This window comes from Piliocolobus tephrosceles, chromosome 19 (assembly GCF_002776525.5).
Source record: "Piliocolobus tephrosceles isolate RC106 chromosome 19, ASM277652v3, whole genome shotgun sequence".
NCBI classification, from domain to species: domain Eukaryota; kingdom Metazoa; phylum Chordata; class Mammalia; order Primates; family Cercopithecidae; genus Piliocolobus; species Piliocolobus tephrosceles.
Genome location: NC_045452.1, coordinates 37,355,498 through 37,373,988, shown reverse-complemented (window position 1 = coordinate 37,373,988; position 18,491 = coordinate 37,355,498). Strand labels below are relative to the sequence as shown.

The 18,491-nt window shown below is 52.5% G+C and overlaps 1 protein-coding gene across 14 annotated transcripts in view; it reads right to left on the bottom strand.

Moving 5' to 3' along the window:
* The window catches only part of PRDM15 (PR/SET domain 15), a 75,217-nt gene that overhangs the window by 8,588 nt on the left and 48,138 nt on the right, over window positions 1-18,491 (bottom strand). For all 14 annotated transcript variants that reach the window (XM_023191894.2, XM_023191897.2, XM_023191920.2 and 11 more), the window contains 10 exons: window positions 16,960-17,127; window positions 14,160-14,254; window positions 11,519-11,650; window positions 10,112-10,246; window positions 9,292-9,455; window positions 8,320-8,399; window positions 7,806-7,925; window positions 3,960-4,091; window positions 2,792-2,875; window positions 2,209-2,384 (listed from right to left, as the gene is read on the bottom strand). In XM_023191894.2, coding sequence (XP_023047662.2) covers window positions 2,209-2,384; window positions 2,792-2,875; window positions 3,960-4,091; window positions 7,806-7,925; window positions 8,320-8,399; window positions 9,292-9,455; window positions 10,112-10,246; window positions 11,519-11,650; window positions 14,160-14,254; window positions 16,960-17,127 — 1,286 coding nt within the window. The remainder of the gene's footprint in view (window positions 1-2,208; window positions 2,385-2,791; window positions 2,876-3,959; window positions 4,092-7,805; window positions 7,926-8,319; window positions 8,400-9,291; window positions 9,456-10,111; window positions 10,247-11,518; window positions 11,651-14,159; window positions 14,255-16,959; window positions 17,128-18,491) is intronic.

Below are 18,491 nucleotides of genomic sequence, written 5' to 3'. Positions count from 1 at the left end.
ACACAGCCCAGCTGCAGGAGCAGAACACAGAAGGTGAACATGCAGTCGGGCCACCTTAGGAAGCGATTTAATCCTGGTGAGAGGACTCTGCCTGACAGTGTTTGTGGGAGACGCCTTTATCAGTAAGGCCTCTCCACGCAGCTAGGCACATCAAAACTCCGGTGTGCAAAAGTGATGTGCACACTCTCAATACGCTGGAGTCTAGAGACCCACAGTCATGGAGAGGAACCACTCAAAGCCAGCCTTGCTCACGGGCTGCTGCCTGGGTTGTAGGGCCTGCCCTGCCCCTGGGGCACCAAGGTGGTCCTGGTGCTTTGGGTTCCTGCTCCCCCGACTCTGTGTTTCTAGGAAAAACACCAGCTGGCCACGACATGAAAAGGGAAGCAATGGACCTCGGGGGAATCCAAGCTCCCCGCTGAGCAGGGCACAGGGCAGAGTATGCAGGCACGGTCCCCTGGCTTCCCGGACCGGAGAGCAGGCCGAGTCCCTGCACCGCCCTGGGAGCCTGATCAGGCTGTGAAGGAACAGGAACACAGCGATGTCCTGGATCACCCCCAAACTAGGAAGCCGACGGACTGACGCTTGACACAGATGGCGCTTTCCCAATTCCAAAAGGAAGCCACTTTCATTAGAGGGGATTGGAAAATGTGGAAAAACGTGAAGACAAGAAACTACCCATAACTTCAAGAACACGAGAAAAATCACCGTGGGATGTTTTGTTCCCTTCTTTACCTGTCTCATTTATGTATTACGCATACACACAATGTGTGTGACGTATATTGTGTATACACACATTATATATGTGCATAACATATACTGCTCTTTCACATATGTAACGAACATTTCACAATTTCGGATCCGTGTAAGCATGTGTGTGCAGGCAAACACACTGCTAAACTATCACTTAATTGGATCACATTCCTATTGCAGGATGTCGAGGGGTTGGAATACCATTTATTAAACACTCGAGAAATACTGTGATGCTGCTTTCAACAAAAACATCCAACAGTGAGGGCAGCAACTTGTGCCAGCCGGCCAGTGTGGTCACTCTGAATCTAAAACCTCCTGACCCCTCGACAGGCAAAGGACGCTGTCTTCTGCCGCTACCGTTTGTGTTTCTGCGACACGCGGTGAGCTGAACACCTTCCCGTGTGTTTTTCACCATGGCTGTTCTTCCTGCATGAGCTCCCTTCTCCATGTACACCCTGAGTGCGCCTTGCATGGTTCTCAGGCACTGCATGTTATCGCTAGCGGTAACAGGCTCTATCTGCCTAAGACAGTCATGGTCTATGCAGATTTATTATTATTTTTGAGACTGTCTCGCTCTGTCACCCAGGCTGGAGTGCAGTGGTGCAATCTCAGCTCCCTGCAACCTCCGCCTCCCAGATTGAAGCGATTCTCCTGTCTCAGCCTCCTGAGTAGCTGGGACTACAGGCTCTGGCCAGCATGCCCAGCTAATTTTTGTATTTTTAGTAGAGACGGGGTTTCACCATGTTGGCCAGGCTGGTCTCGATCTCTTGACCTCATGATTCACTTGCCTTGGCCTCCCAAAGTGCTGGGATTACAGCCATGAGCCATTGCGCCCGGCCCAGATTTTTCATTTTTCCTTTGGCCCGTATTTGTTCTAAGTGCTTATGGAGTCAAACCTGTGTTTACAACTCCTTTTGCTGCTGTTACGCTAAGAGTCTACTCCTTTCCGTGACCTGACAACCAAGTTTTCCCCTGGTTTTGTTTTTCAGGGTTCTCCTCATTAAAGCACATTTAATTGTGGAACATCCCGGCCCTTCCTGTGGAGCAGGCTTTCAGGGCAGTTGGGCTCTGTCTGCATCTATACAATTCCCCCTCCCCATCCTCAGTGTCATATTCAGCCCCAACACCACATGGGGCCCCCATTCTGCAAATTTAGTTCGGTGAGTGGGAAGAACTGGGTGAGTGGCAGGGCTGTGCTTCCATCTTACCATAATTTCAGGGAGGAGGTAATTTATAACCTTAGCAAAGGTCCGCCTGAGGCTCTCCTAAGCTCTCCCAGGCACTCACTAAGCGCCTCCTATGTGGTGGCAGGCAGTGTCAGTCACAGAGGCACGTAAGACTCAGGCCCCGCCTCTAGTACTTGGGGTCTGCAGAGGGAGGTGGGCCATGTGCCAGCATGGGGGTGTCCGGTGCGTGGCCCGCTGGCGGGGCAGGGAGGGGGCACAGCCACCAGCTTACCTCGGGGTGCTTGCGCCGCATGTGTCTGCTCATGGAGGCCCTGGTGGACACCTTCGTCCCGCACAGCTGGCAGCTCTGCGCCTCCACCTTGTCGTGTGTGAGCTGAACGTGCTTCTGCAGCATGTATTCGGTCACGTACTTCTTGTCGCACACGGAGCACGTCCACTGCTTGCCCACTTTTTACACACACGCAGACACACATGCACGTGGAAAGGAAGACGGTCACCAGTGTAGCCATCCCAATGACCCTGGCCTGCTGCATGAGGCAAGAGGCCTGTCACGCCTTGCCCGTGCCGAGAGGGCCGGTGCTGGTCCCCGAGCACACGTCAGCACAGAGCCTCTGTCCCTTGGGGAGCATTGCCGGCTACAGCTGCATCACTGCACCAATATGAGAAAATTCAAGAAGTGATACTTGACAGCCGTGGCGGGCTGATCTTTAGAGGCCAAGGGGCCACCATGAAGCCAAGACACCACTAAATGTTCTGGAACCATCTAGATAGTAAAACAGTTGTTTCCACCCCTGACAGCCCCAGCAGCCTGCCGTGTGCAGCCCCAAAGGCTCCTTCAGGCTGCGCCTGCTTACCTGTGTGGATGAGCTTGTGGGTCTCCATCGTGTTCCTCTCACTGAATGTCTTCCCACACAATTCACACATGAAATCTTTAATGCCTGCAGAGAATGGCGCACGTAACTTCCTATGTTTAATGAGTGTTGTAAGCCCACATCAGAGCATGTCTTCTCCCTGACATGTTCTAGGAACTGCAGAACCTTCAGGAGAAGGTGAATTGCAAGAAAACAGTAGACAATGAACGCTCATCTCCAGCCTCAGCCGGCAAAGTGTGGCTTGGAAAGTTTATGCTTCCATGGTGACATTTCATATCAAAAAAATCATGAGATGTGGGAAAGGCTGTCTGAGAACACAGAGAGTGGAACCCACAGAGAAAAACGATGGGAATTTCTTTAAAGCATTAATGTATCCACACCTCCCTTAGTCCAGGAAGCTCTTAGGCAGCATATGTGATATGACAACGAGAGAGGAAACAGCAACTGAAATCAGGACCAATGGCAAGGAGGGCACAGATGCACCAAGCGTAAGAGACAACAGAACTGCCGTGCTCAGACAAAATAAATGTGATTCTTCAAAACTTGACTAATTCAAATGAGAGCTGATGCCGGGCACAGTGGCTCATGCCTGTGATCCCAGCACTTTCGAAGGCCAGAGGAAGATCACTGGAGTCCATGAGTTCAAGACCAGCCTGGGCAACATGGCGAGACCCCGTCTCTACAAAAATAAAATAATGAGCTGGGCATGGTGGTGTGCGCCATGCAAGGGATGCCTTGCTCTCCTGGATGCACCATGGCTTGGCCATTGCCCTGCCGAGGCTACGTCTGACCTTCCGGCACCTTCCCTAACACAAAGAATGACAAGCAACCTTGCACGCACATCCCTGGCCCTTGTCTGGTCGCTATTTCTTGTGCACATTCCTGTGGGGGAAACAGCTGAATGGGAGGGACATTTAAGGACTGACCAGTCTCCCAATGCCCGAGGTGAGCTGTGCAGCATGCGGGTGGGGGGGACCTTTTGAGACACACGGCCGCTCACCATGGCCCCAGGAAACTCCCTTGGGGAACCAGGCACTCACTGGGAGTCACAAAGAGGAAGGGTCTTGAGGTGTCTGTCTCCCCCCACGGCCCACCTGGCTTCCCTATGCAGTGAGCACCGTGGCTGGTGCAGCCCAGGCCTCGGACTCACCCGTGTGCCGCTTGCAGTGCTTCAGCATGTTGACCTTCTGCGCGAACCTGCGGTGGCACTCCTTGCACTCATATTCCTTGATGCCCTTGTGCAGCTTCATGTGGTGGCGCAGTGCATGCTTGGTCTTCATGCCTTCAAGGACACAGCGAGTCAGAGGCAGCCACACCCCCATGCAGCCCACCTGGGGGTCCATGCCCGAGACCTTGGGGCAGGCACAGATGTCGGCAGTACCGTGCGGTACCGGTGAGGGCGTGGGCCGGCCCCTGAGGACCCGGTCAGTCCACCAGCAGTGAGATCTGGGAAGTGACCGTGCCCAGAGGCCGGGAGAGACTGACTGCGACATCAGGTGCACTCACTCCTGCCAGAGCCTGGCCGAGCCCCGAAAAGGCGAGCAACACTAGGGGCTGTGGGTAAACTTCCCTGCGTGCCCATGGCAACCCAGCAGGAGAATTTGGTGAGATAAATTAATACAAGTATGACTAAAGGTTCTCTTCAACCCTGATAATATGAGTGATTAGGATTCAGACACTAGATGGTTTCAAGAGTGGTTTTCAATCTACCTTTAAGAAGCCAATCTAAGAAGGTGAAATACTCCAAAGCCTCACTTATGCAGCCAGTGAAGAGAGGATGGCCCTGGCATAGGGCGCAGGGCGCTGGCAGGGACAGCACTGTACAAAGCCCTCCACGGGGGACATGGGCAAGGGAGGCCTCGTACACCTGCCCGGGTGGCTGACATGCACCAGGGCACAGGGAGACCCGGCCCAGAGGCAGCCTCCCCCACCCCAAGGAGCCTTCACTGTGCCTGCCCAGGGCGGTGGGCAGTCTGCATTCCCAGGCCACCATGATCCCTCCACATTTGGGGAAGAACTACTGAGCCTGAACACAGCTCTGTTGTAAGCTGATGAATGCTTCTCCTCCGATTCCACCCTCACCAGATGCAGGGGTGACTGTCCACCAGCTCCTGCGAGGCCGGGCCAGAAGACCTCCCTGGCTAAGAGAAAACTGCTTGGCTGGGCCAGCAGGGGGAGCAAACGCCCCACGATGAAGCCGTGCTGCCAGCGCACACAGCTGCAGGGCTCCTGCCTTCCGGTGGGGACAGCACCTGCAGGCCTATTACCAATGACTGAAGAGTGATTGCGCCTGAAAAAGTTACTTTTCATCTTTCTGATTTAAAAAAAAAAAAAAAGTGCCGGTCATTGCTGACTCGCCCAGACCCCAGCACCTCCCTCTTCCTGCTTCTGACATGAACATATTCCAAATTTCAAAACGAAAACACAGTCATAGAAAAACCAGAAATACAGAAGATGGCATCTTCATCTTCTGACCTCCCCACCACAGCCAGCGTTGGTGACAGTAACGTTTTTCCTTCCATTTAACAAAGAAAATCTGCCAGCAGTTTCAAAATAAACACAATTGCCACTCAGAAAGTGAAGCTTGCTCTATTGAGATTGTGATTCAATCCGTTTACAAATTACCGTAGGGGGCCGGGCGCGGTGACTCAAGCCTGTAATCCCAGCACTTTGGGAGGCCGAGACGGGCGGATCACGAGGTCAGGAGATCGAAACCATCCTGGCTAACATGGTGAAACCCCGTCTCTACTAAAAAATATGAAAAACTAGCCAGGCGAGGTGACGGGCGCCTGAAGTCCCAGCTACTCGGGAGGCTGAGGTAGGAGAATGGTGTGAACCCGGGAGGGGGAGCTTGCAGCTTGCAGTGAGCCGAGATCGTGCCACTGCACTCCAGTCTGGGCGACAGAGCAAGACTCTGTCTCCAAAAAAAAAAAAAAAATTACCGTAGGGAAAATTGACGTTTTTTTAAATACTTAAAATTTCCAAACCCAAACAGGGCATGCCTTTTGTATAGCTTTCAGCACCTGGTGTCATATTCTCACCAGCCACACTAAGTTCTTGCGGATCATTCCTGAGTATTTCAAGGCCCATGATGTGATTCTGAACAAAATGTTTTCCTCCACACATGCAGAAAACCTACTGGCTGGGCCCCTGCCCCTGCCTGCTGGTGACAGGCTCTCACGACTTCTAACAGCCTCCCACTTGGTCCCCAACACTAAGTCCCTGGTCAGGGTTAGAGTTTCTGGAAAAAAAAATGTAATAATATGTGACACTGTTTCTAGGAACACTAATAATAAATGACTATAAAAAGACAACCAGAAACTTTATAAAGGGTCTGGTTATATGAATCCACATGGTGGAATCGTACCAAGAGTTTGAAAAACAAAATCAGGTAATATATACATGTTCTGATATAAAAAGATCTCCAAGATGTATTTTCAAGTAAAAAAAAAAAAAAAAAATAGCAAAGTATCAAAAAAAAAATAAGCACAAGCATGTGCTGGTATGTACTAGCAACTGTTACATGACAGCAAGATGACTACTGAAATTTGATATTACGTAAACTAAATCTGGCAACTAATGTATTAATGCCAGCATCTTATTTCAACTATTCAGAATTCATTTTAAAAAGCCATGCAACTAAATAACACATTTCAAATACTAAAATCTCTACAACATTATAAAATGTGGCTTTATCCCACACCCCTCACCTCCCAGGGCACCTGGTGGCATTTGGGGACCTGCAGGGGACCCAGGTGTGGCTCCTCTCTGCCTGCCTAAGAGGCCTGGCCCTGAATAAGCCCCCACCTCTGGCCCTCCTGTCTCTACACGCTACTCAGGACCCCTCCAGCCAGGCTCACCACAATGTCTTAAACATTTTACTACTTAGGGGCACTGGGGAGGAAAGGGAAGCAGAGGTGGTGAAAGGGGCTGGGAGCTTAATGCAGACGCGGAGAAAAAGCAAGCCAGCCTCTCACTAAGGCAGGCAGACACTGCTACCAACATTCCGTTCAGAGAAACCACCGCAGTGGCTCTTCAAGGACTGGCTGGGATTTGAGGGGAGAGTAACAACGCCACCTTCCAGACCTATCTGTATCGTTTAAAAAATACGTCTTGGTGAGGTGCATACGCTGCTTTTTCAATAACCACCCACATGCTGTCCTTGCGCAAAGTTACCCTGGAGGAGGGGCAAGAGCCTGCGCTGGCCTCTGAGGTGAGGAACCGAAGGCCAGGAAGTGGGGAAAGGAAATATCCCCCTTCTGGCCTTTTCTGCAGGCAGTTCCTTCAGGCTTTGACATGCAGTGTTATTCTACCGGTGCTTATAGGGGTCATCCGGTGGGTGCAGTTCATCGAGCTGTGTTTTCTTTGCACTGTCATCATGACAGCATGAGCAAGGTCGCTTGACACAGCCCAAGACAGACCTGCTGCTCCAAAACTTTTAGGAAGTTGTTTTGTCAAAACAGGAATGGGTTACAATTACGACGTGTACTGGAATTATATTTCTATTTTGCTTACTAATTTTGAGACATTTTATTACTAGTTTTGTTATTAATGAATGTTCTGTCATTACAATGAAGATTCCTTGGCCGTGGTGAATTCCTCTCACCACACAGCCAATTCTAGTCTGCGTAGTGAATACGCTGAGGGTTTTGCATCTACGGTCTGACCCCGTGGTGGTTTTGGGAATCATTCTGTACTTTAAACAATTAGATCCTGCATTGTTTTCCTACTTTTAAAATGATTTGTTTCTGCCTTTAAATGTATCACATCTTTCTGCTTTCTGGACTACTTGCTGCTTCTTGCAGATTCCTGATTTAAATCCTGCCTGGAGTCCTTTCAAGTAAGTGACTGAAGCGTATGGGCTTCCAGGGCCACACTCTGGCAATGTCTCTTGCACTATGGTCGATGTGCCAGTTCTCAGTCATGTCCCCTTCCAGAGTCCTGCAGCTGGGCAGCCTGGCTGAGCCTGGCCCGTGGCCCCCGCACCTGCACCCACCTTTCCCACACTCAGCGCACAGGTACTCGCGGACGTTGTCATGCACACGCATGTGCTCCTTCAGCATGTCCTTCCTGGCGAAGGACTTCCCACACTGCTCGCAGGCGTGGCTCTTCACACCTGAGAACACAGGCATCCGCAACTCAGAACCGAGGAGCTCCAATCTGCGGTGGCCGCAAAAAGGACGTACCAAGGAGAGGGACCCAGCCTCCCCCGCAGCTGGAAGTGCAGTGACAGGGACGGGGTCACCTTTTCAGCAGCCTCCACAGAGCCCTCCCGGGGGTCCTATAGCTCGAGTAGATCCCTGAGGATCTACAGGGGTAAGGGGGCAGGGGGCACTGGGCTCTGAGTGGCAGGGCCGATAAGGACGGGAAAAGATGGAGAAACAGAGGAAGGCACGGGGGAGGCAAGGTGTGACAGCTCTGTGTGTAGAATACGTGGAGGCCCCCTGGCATCCCTCCCTGCCAGCCCCCTCCTGCAAGGGCCGGGGCCCCACATCCTGACAGACACGCACCTGTGTGGATGAGTTTGTGGCGCTCCAAGTTCCCTATGCTGTTGAAGATCCGCCCACAGATCTCGCAGGGGTGGATGTACCTGAAACCAGAGACAAGCTCAGGATGGCCGCACAGCCTCGGGGCTCCATGGCAGCGAGGGCGCCCTCCCCAGCACCTTCCTCCACAAAGGTGAGGCAATAAGGTGCCACGGGGACAATAAAAGCCGCAAATACTTGAGCCTCTGCCACAGGTTGAATCGTAACCCCCCGAACTCCTACATCGAAGTCTTAATCCTGGCACTTCAGAATGTGACTCTGGAGATGGGGTCTTTGCAGAGGTGATTACATGGAAATGAGGCCATCAGGGTGGTCCCTGACCAATCTGACCAGGGTCCTTATAAGATGAGATTGGGCACAGACACGCACAGTGGGACGGCCCTATGAGGACACGGGGAGAAGAAGGCATTTACAGGCCAAGGAGAAATGTGTCAGAGGCGGCAGCCCTGCTGCCACTGTGACCCCTGAGCCCCCCCCGCCACCCCAGGACTGAAGATGGTGTCTGTTTTTAGGCTGAGCTGGCTGTGGTTCTTCGTTAGCACCCCGGATGAGACTGTTTAGTCACTTGCTTAGCAGACTGCTTGGGTTATGGGCTGTATGTCAGATGTGGCCTGGCATTAAAGAAACCTAATTGCTGCAGGAAAAAGTATGTTGGGTCATTCTGTAGGCAGGGCAGGAACCCTGCTATTTTCCTGTAACGTGGCCAGCTGGTGCCATGTGGAAGCACAGGATAAACCCTGGCCCTGCTGCCCCCACAGCCCTGCTGCCCCCCAGTCCTGCCGCCCCCAGCCCTGCTGCCCCCTAGCCCTGGCCCTGGGACCCAGAGGATATCACTTGTTCGAAGCTACAAATGGCTCCTTAAAGCATGTGTGTCTTTGCAAGGAAGCGTGTCCCCTCCCTCCTGGCACAACCCAGGAGCCCCCAAGCAGGCCTCACTTTTGCACGTTGGGGTCCGGCAGGTTTTCGCGGTGGATGACCATGTGGGCGTGGTAGGTGGCCTTCAGCGCGAAGCGCCGGTTGCAGATGCTGCAGCCGTAGCCCTTTTCCTTGTGCACCTCCATGATGTGCTTCAGGTACTCCTTCCCCCGGCCAAAGGTGAGCTGCAGACCAGGTGGACGGGGCACTGCTGACACCCGCATGAGCTCCCTGGTCCCGTTAGCTAATGAGGTCGTGTCCACAAACCAGGGCACCCAACGCCCTGAGGACCCACGGCTCATGCCAGGGCGGAAGGGACTCTCAGAGGCTTGATGGGGAACTTCTCCGAAGCCATAAGGCCTTACGCCCAAAACTCAGAGCGTGGTTCTCCTCGGAAACAAACCACTCTCCTTTTTGGCCAGCCCCTTCCATGCACGGGGGAGGCCTTGTGAGGGCTTCAGGCCTGAGCGGGGAGGAGGAGGGGGAGGAGAAAGGGAGAGGGGAGAGGTGCCCCAGCCTGCAGCCAGCACAGCCACCTTCTAGGAGTCCGACCCCCACACTTCATGTGTGTTCCTGAACCGTGTCACAAGGCAAGTTCCTGGAGTGTGCCTGTGAGACCCACATAGGCCATCCCTGAGCACCGAGGTGGCATGGGCTGGCCTTCCCAGGCACAGGTGATGGACAGGCACCCAGTCTGCAGTAGGACCACTGGCCCAAGCCTTTGGGGAGGGAGGGCTGCTTCCAAGATCCACAAAGGCACCTGCTGTGTGGGGCCTGCAGCCTTGAAACTACCACGTTTCTTTCCAGACCACCCAGGCACTGCGGGGCAGACCTGCCATACCTGGCACCGCTTGCAGCTGTACTTGTGAGGCTCCGAGTCCGCGCTCTCATCAGAATTGTCATCGTTTTCTTCCGAGGAGATCCCGATCTTACCGATAAACTCTTCCCTCTGGTGGTCATCCATCAAAGCGATGTCCTGGAAAACAGCCAACACTTCCCGGTTTCTAACAGGGCAGCAGACGCTTCACTCAGTTACCTATACCACAGGGACGATCAATCATTTCCCCAGATGCAGAAGAAATACCTCTCTGATGCCCATGACGGCCCTAACGAGCCACACTTATGCCCCAGTCCATCCCAGCTTGTCCCCAGGGGTCCCCAAACACCAGAGCCGCCCTCGCTCTCCACGCGGCCCGTGGCTACCTCTCACACGTGCCCAGCAAGATCCCAATCTGCGCCCAGGGCCAGGCACTGCTAGGGAGTCCCCCGAGTGGGTCTCCCATACCACCGGTTCCTTCTTCAGTTCTTGATCAGCGCTTCTCCTGCCCTTCATCACACCCCAAATCCTCCCTGCTCCCAGAGCTTCTCTGTTCCTCCCTTTCCTCAAAGGCGGGGAGGGATGCAAATGCCAGGTCCGGGATGGGAAGCAGCCACGGTGGGGTAGCTGGGCCTGGCAGCTGGGCCACAGGAAGTGAGGCCAATGCAGTCACAGAATTCATTTTGGAGAGATGAAATGTGGCTAGTTGTCAACTATTTGAGGACGCTGCTGTGGTCTGAATACTTGAACCCTCCCAAATTCCCGTGTTGAATCCTAACCCACCAGGAAATGGTATCAGGAAGCAGGGCCTCTGGGAAGTCATTAGGTCATGAGGCTGGAGCCCTCAAGAATGGGATTTGGGGTGGGGCATGGTGGCTTATGCCTGTAATCGCAGCACTTTGAGAGGCTGAGGCAGGCGGATCACCTGAGCTCAGGAGTTCAAGACTAGCCTGGCCAACATGATGATTTTTAGCCTGTCCCTACTAAAAATACAAAAATTAGCTGGGCATTATGGTGGGTGCTTGTAGTCCCAGTTACTTGGGAGGCAGAGGTGGGAGAATCGCTTGAACCCAGGAGGTGCAGGATGCAGTGAGATCTTGCCATTGTACTCCAGCCTGGGTGACGGAGTGAGACTCCGTCTCAAAAAACAGAAAGAATGGGATTCAGGCCCTTATAGAAGAGATCCCTACCCTTCTACCATGTGAGGACACAGTGAGAAGGTGCCACCTATGAACCAGGAAGTGAGCCTCGCCAGAGACCGAATCTATGGGGGCCTTGATGTCCAGCTCCAGAACCGTGAGCAGCACATGTCTGCCCAGAAGCTGCCCTGCCTGCAGAATTCTGCTATGGAAGCCTGAGCTGACCGTGACAGACGCTGGCCCGGGGGCCTGCCATGAGCATGCCTGGGTGAGGGCAGCACGCGATCAACACCTTGAAGTGGACGTGGATGTGGTCCCTGAGCACGTCCACGCGGAAGAACTTGCGCCCGCAGATCTCACAGGTGTACTTCTTGTCGCCGTGGGTAAGCAGGTGCTTATTCATATTGCTCCGGCAGGAGAACACCTGTGGGCAGAGAAGTCGCATGGTGAGGGGCTGCAGCGTCTCATGATGGGAAGGAGCCTCTCCACCAGGCTCCTCTGGGGAAACCACAACCCGGGACAGAAGCACAGCACTGTGCTCCAGGCCTTGCGTCTCAACAGTTCCTCAGTGTGCAAGAGATACAAATAATCACTGATGTCACGATAAGGGTTAGTCACTGAATTGTGTAAACAGGTGCTTATGTTACAGTAGGAAATTGACCATTTGCTAGTCCTTACTATAAACGTTAGGTCAGCTCCATTTTTTTAGCTCGTGTAGATATTTCCCTAGGACGGACTATCAAGGAACCAGTAAGTCACAGAAATACCTGCAATTTTCTGAAAGTAGGTATCAAAGAAGAGAGCTAGTTACCGCCTTGGCTTTTACACTGTGCTTCATGCACATTCACAATGTCCCTCATTTCTTGCTCTGGCATGACGGGTATGGAGATGCACCCATTCATCCAATACCCATCCCAGGGGGTCACCTCTGTGACCAGGGCTGGGGTTGGCACTGGGAATACCGTGGTCCACATGACAGATGTGGCCCCACTGGCACAGAGCAGTGGACAAGGCTGGCAGCTGAGACCACCGCGAGGGCCCTAGAAACCTCAGCACCCCACAGGGCTCTGCGGGTCTCTATCTGGACAGCCATTCCCAGTGGCCAAGTAACTCGGGGTGTGACCTCCTAGAGCTCACCTGATGCCCACATTCTCAAGAAAAGAACGTAATAGACGAATGAAAGGGAATGAGTGATTTGCTAGGGACAAGATGCCGGCATCTCCAGGCAACATCTTCCAAGATGTGCAGATGACTTACGGGCTGACAGCACTGTGCCCCATCCCAGGGACGCTAGGTGGGGCAATGCGACAGGGTGAAAGGTGAGCAGGAGAGGACAGAGTCTGCGGGTGTCATGGTCTTTACAGACAGACTGGGCTGGACACGAGAAATAACTGGAAACAAAAAGAATTCAGTCATCCAAACTACAGGCTATTTCACTACCTGCCTCAACCCTCAGTGGGTATTCAATAAACACTGCACGGAATAAAAACGTGTTTGGATGTGAGGCACTGAGCTGGTTTTGCACATACGATCTCTCAACAGCATGGAAGGCACTTGGGGCCAGTACCCCCCAAGGGGCAGAGATCAGTGGGCAGAAAGACCAGGGATGGGGGACAAGGGGCACAGGCTTCGCCCACCTGTGGCCTGTGCACAGCTGGCCCAGCTTGCAAAGGTGCTCCAACTCACCTGCTCTACCCCAGCCCTGCCCCTCCAGCCCGCAGTCTGGAGCGTCACCTGGACCCCCAGCCACACCACCCTGCTCGCTCATTTGTTTAGGCTCGCTCTGTGGTTTGAAAAAAATCAGGAAATTTCATATAAAAACTGAGATTTCCGTTTTCTCTTTAAAAGGTCAAAAGCTCGGTGATGGTGCTGCATGCTGGAAGGCAGGACAGCAGGACGGTGACAGCGGGCCTCCTGCAGGGGCCTGTGCTCCCAGCTGCTGAAACGCTGGAGGAGCGTCGCTCTGGGGCTCATGTGAGCCGTGTGTGACTGAGGCATCCTCCTATCGGCGGCTCCGAAAGCCACCTGAGCGACGTGCTGGAGCTGCTGGGCCCAGAGCCCACTTGGGAGCCGCTCAGAACGCTTACTCTGCAGCATGAGCTTTGCATCCTGTGACAGACAATTCCTAGGCCTCTGAGCACAGATGCCATCTTATAGTCACCTGAGTGAAAGCTAAGTAACGAAGAAGTGATGCCACCTCCAGTCACAACCAAGGTGGTGCTTATGCACAGAACTTGGGGCCATGGCAGCCTGACAGCTGTGAGTGCCACGGTGTGGGCCCTGGGCTCTCCCAGGAGGGACAGCGTGTTTGCTGGATGTTTAGGATCCTGCATCTCCGCCAAGCAGCCAGGTGTGGGAATCCCGAGCTAGTGCCAGGATGGTCTCCTCACTGCGCAGCCCTCGGAGGGATGTGCTCCCGTGGATGACATCACCCTTTCCTCACTTGGGCAGCGCTGGGCATCCACTGAACATGCCTGGGACCACCTGCCATGGGATCGGTCACGCTCTAACTTACACAACGCCAGCCATCCACTGCACAGAGGAGACCGGCGCTGACAGGCAAAATAAAGCCACTGGATCTCCCTGCGTCCTCATTCATTGTGCCCCAGTGCTGACCACAAGGTCACTGAACAATGCTATACAGGAGAGCGGGAGCCAGGGAGTAGCTCAGGTGGAAAATCATGGCAAAGAGGAAACGAGGCTGTCCAGGAAGAACCCTTCTTTCTCAGCCCACTCACTGGAAACCAATCTTAAGTGCCAAAGAAATCCAAATGGCAAGTGTTTAAAATGGATGGACACCAGTTTAAGACAACCTGAGCACCCATCGTTACCCCCCAAATCTTCCCTGCAATACTCCGTAAGTACAGCTCATAGAGTCTTAAGAAGATGATGTGCTTTTCATCTCAGCTTCCGACGCGGACCGCGAGCATTACCTTGCCACACACCGGGCACCCGGAAGGCTCCTTCTTGTAGCGGACCAGGTTCTCCCCGCCGGCCTCCAGGTCCTCTCGCTTCACCCGCCGCACTCCTGAAATTGCCAACCCCACCAGCAAGACAGTGAATATACTCAGAACACGCGAAGGTCCATCAGATCCCACTTCAGCCAGTGTCCTTTCCAGTGCATGGGAGGAAAGGGCTGTCCACAGTGGGGACAGAAACCTGGCGGTATAAGTAACACCACCTGCACACAGTTTGGCATCAGCACTAACCGCCAGTCCTGAAGCAGCCCCAGGGAAGGAAGGGAGATGGCACAACGTACGTGGCAGCTGCAGACACAGTTCTTGCATCGGAAACATTTGGAAATATAAGGGCATCGAGTGCTCAATTTTCCTAAGTGGCAGAGCGATGATGAGCTCCTATGGAAGAAGGCATTTCCACTCCCATCTAAAGGCTCAAAGCCAACTTACGGTCTTATAGATGGCAAAACAGGCCAGCATTTTTTATTTAAAAGATACCAATATTCATCTCTCGCAAATTAACATCAGTCAAACCAACATCAGGCTGGTAAATAAAACCTTTATGGTTTTGAGGCATATTGTTCCAAATTGGAATCAAGACAGATTTTTTTTTTTTTTGAAATGGAGTCTCGCTCTGTTGCCCAGGCTGGAGTGCAGTGGCCGGATCTCAGCTCACTGCAAGCTCTGCCTCCCAGGTTTATGCCATTCTCCTGCCTCAGCCTCCCAAGTAGCTGGGACTACAGGCGCCCGCCACCTTGCCTGGCTAGTTTTTTGTATTTTTTAGTAGAGACGGGGTTTCACCGTGTTAGCCAGGATGGTCTCGATCTCCTGACCTCGTGATCCGCCCATCTGAGCCTCCCAAAGTTCTGGGATTACAGGCTTGCGCCACTGCGCCCGGCCCAGATTTTTAAATGTTCATGCAAAACAGTAAGTTTTGACCAAAAGAGAGAAGCCCACTTCTCAGGATCTCTTTCTACATTGCCGACCCATTCTGGGAGCATTCCTGCCTGGCCAGGTGTAAATGCAGAACCGGACTTAAAAATGCTCAGCAAGCTGGACGTTGGGACAAATGGACCATTCTCCAAAGGCTCCCAGCATGACAGACACAGGAGTCTGAGGAGTGGCTTAGACCAAGCTCCAAAATGAGAGACAAATCCATAAAACAGTCACAAAAGCATGAGTTTACTCCCACATAAGATGACCCGAGTTACGTTAAATTGTAAAATGCAACCCAGCCACACTGCATCCCTGGAAACAGTTGACTTCTGGCAGCATCCATAGCTACCGGCATCGACGGGCGCTTGCTATGTGTGGGGTGCTGTGCGAGAAGTTTCAAGAACAGGGTCTGGTTCAACCATCACAGCAACCCCAGGGGTTCAGGTCTGAGTACTGTCTCCGCTGCGCAGGTGAGAAAACAGGCACAGTAGCTTGCTAAAGTCTACCCAGTCACTAAATGGAGTCCAGGTTTGATTCGAGAAGCCCTGAGGATACCACCCAAGGAACCACAAAGAAAAATGTTGTGCGTCTTTATGAATCAACATGAAGAAAAGAGTCAAGTAAAAAAGGAAAGTGCTGGCCGGGCGCGGTGGCTCAAGCCTGTAATCCCAGCACTTTGGGAGGCCGAGACGGGCAGATCATGAGGTCAGGAGATCGAGACCACCCTGGCTAACATGGTGAAACCCCGTCTCTACTAAAAAATACAAAAAAATTAGCCGGGCGAGGTGGCGGGCGCCTGTAGTCCCAGCTACTCCAGAGGCTGAGGCAGGAGAATGGCGTGAACCTGGGAGGCGGAGCTTGCAGTAAGCTGAGATCCGGCCACTGCACCCCAGCCTGGGCAACAGAGCAAGACTCCGTCTCAAAAAAAAAAAAACAAAAGAAAAAAGGAAAGTGCTAAAATGTACACAGGACGCAATTCCAGCCTTTTTTAAAAAAAGGGACAAAGGCACATGTGTATGCCTATTTGGATGGACATGGTTATACTTAATTTTTTATTTTCATATATATTTTTTGAGATAAGGTCTTGCTCTGTAAAACAGTGGTACAAGCACAACTTACTGCAGCCTCGACCTCCCAGCCTCAAGTGATCCTCCTGCCTCAGCCTTCCGAGTAGCTGGGACTACAAGTACGTGCCACCGTGCCCAGCTAATTTTTTGTAAAAGCAGAGCCTCGCTGTGTTGCCTGGGCTGGTCTTGAACTGCTGGCCTCAAGAGATCCTCCAGCCGCGGCCTCCCAAAGTGCTGGGGTTCCAGGCGTGAGCCGCTGTGCCCAGGAGGGTTATACTTTACACAGGACTTTGTGGTCTCACATCTTTTCAACAAGCATATGCTTCATTTGTAATTATAAAATAATTTTTTCCAAATTTTAATGAAAAGGTGTTGAAGGGCTGCTGCTCTTAGTTGCTTTTGTACGGGTTTTTCCCACTTTCTGTCATTTCACAATATCTAGTATCTTTGAAAAAACACTTCTAATGACAGTAAAACACTCGACCCTACAAATCGTCCAGTTTTCTTAACTCCTTCCCCAGTGTGGAACATTTAGGGTATTTCCAACTGCTTCTCCTTGCGCATAGCAGGTCTGACACCTGTGTCTCAGCTCCTTGCTCTCCTGAGACAGGTTCTCAGAAGAGGATGAGCCCATCGGATGGTGGCCGTTTCCAGGCAAAGGAGCAGGCAGCTGAACTGCTGCCCAAAGGCCTTGCTGACCGCGCCACCCCGCCCTGCCCCACCCCACAGGAGCTGCCTCTCCCGGCCCGCAGCAGGAGCACAGGCAGCCTCACCTTCCAGGTGCCGGCGCTGGTGATCCAGCATGACGTCCTTGCGGTAGAACATCTTGCTGCAGACCTCACAGGCAAACTTCTTGTCGCCATGCTTCTTCTTGTGCTTGGAGAGGTTGCTGTTGGTGGAGAAGAATCTGAAACACATCTCACATTGGAACGTCTTGTCATCTGTCCAGAGAGCAAACAAACACACAACAATTTTGTGGTAAATAACATCTCACGCAGGCACGCACGTGTGGCCTGAATGTCAATAAAGCGTGGGTGACGGGCATGAGAGTCAGAGGGGACGCGGGGCCAGGAAGAAAACAGCACCTGTGTGTCACACGCTGTCTACCCCAGGAACACACGATGCAGAGACGGGAACCCCAGTGCTTGAAAAGCAGACACGGAGCTCACCTTTCATCACCATGTAACGCCAGCCGCCTCCCTCCCAGGCCACCCTGTCCCACAGCACCTGGGGACGATGACTCCACTCCTGTCAGGAAAGCTGCCCGGTCCAAAGCTTCCCCTGGGCCTGCACTCTCCAGCATAACCGACTGACAGACAGAATGACCCCCCTACCAACCAACCCACCATCCGACCAACCAACCACCCGACCAGCGTGGCCGCCCCCTGCCCCCAGGATCCCTGGTGGTGTTCCCTCCCAGACTCCTTCCCCATGGGCGGACATCAGTGTGCCCATATTCCCCCACTTCACCCAAATCCTCCTCAGCACGCACACAATCAACACACCACACAAATACAAATACACTCAACACACACTACACACATGCCCCACACAAATAATCACACACACCATACACACACCACACACACGCCCCACAGAAATAAACACACCACACTCAATATACCACACACATGCCCCACATAAATACACAATCACACAACACATACACACACCACACACATTACCCATACAAACACATATGCCACTCACACCATCACACACTATGCAAATACATACACACCCAACACATCACACACACGCACATGCCCCACACAAATACACAATCACATACCGCATAGTATACTCAACACACCACACAAAAACACATGCCCCACAAATACATCATCACACATACCACATACACATTCAACACAAACCACACACACAAATCACACCACACAAATAACACACCACACATGCAAGCCCCACACAAATGCACAATTACACCACCTACACATTCAACACACCGTACAGATATAATCACACACCAGATACACTCAACATACACCACACACACACCCCACATACACATTCAACACACACCACACACACACAAATACATTCAACACATACCACACATACACCCCAAATACACACACCACACAAATATACACACACCACACACACAAGCCCCACATAAATGCACAACTACACCACATACACATTCAACACACCACACACACATAATCACGCCACACAGATACACTCAACATACACCACACACACCCCACATACAAACACATTCAACACACACTATATAATCACACACCACATACACACTCAACACACACCACACACACACACA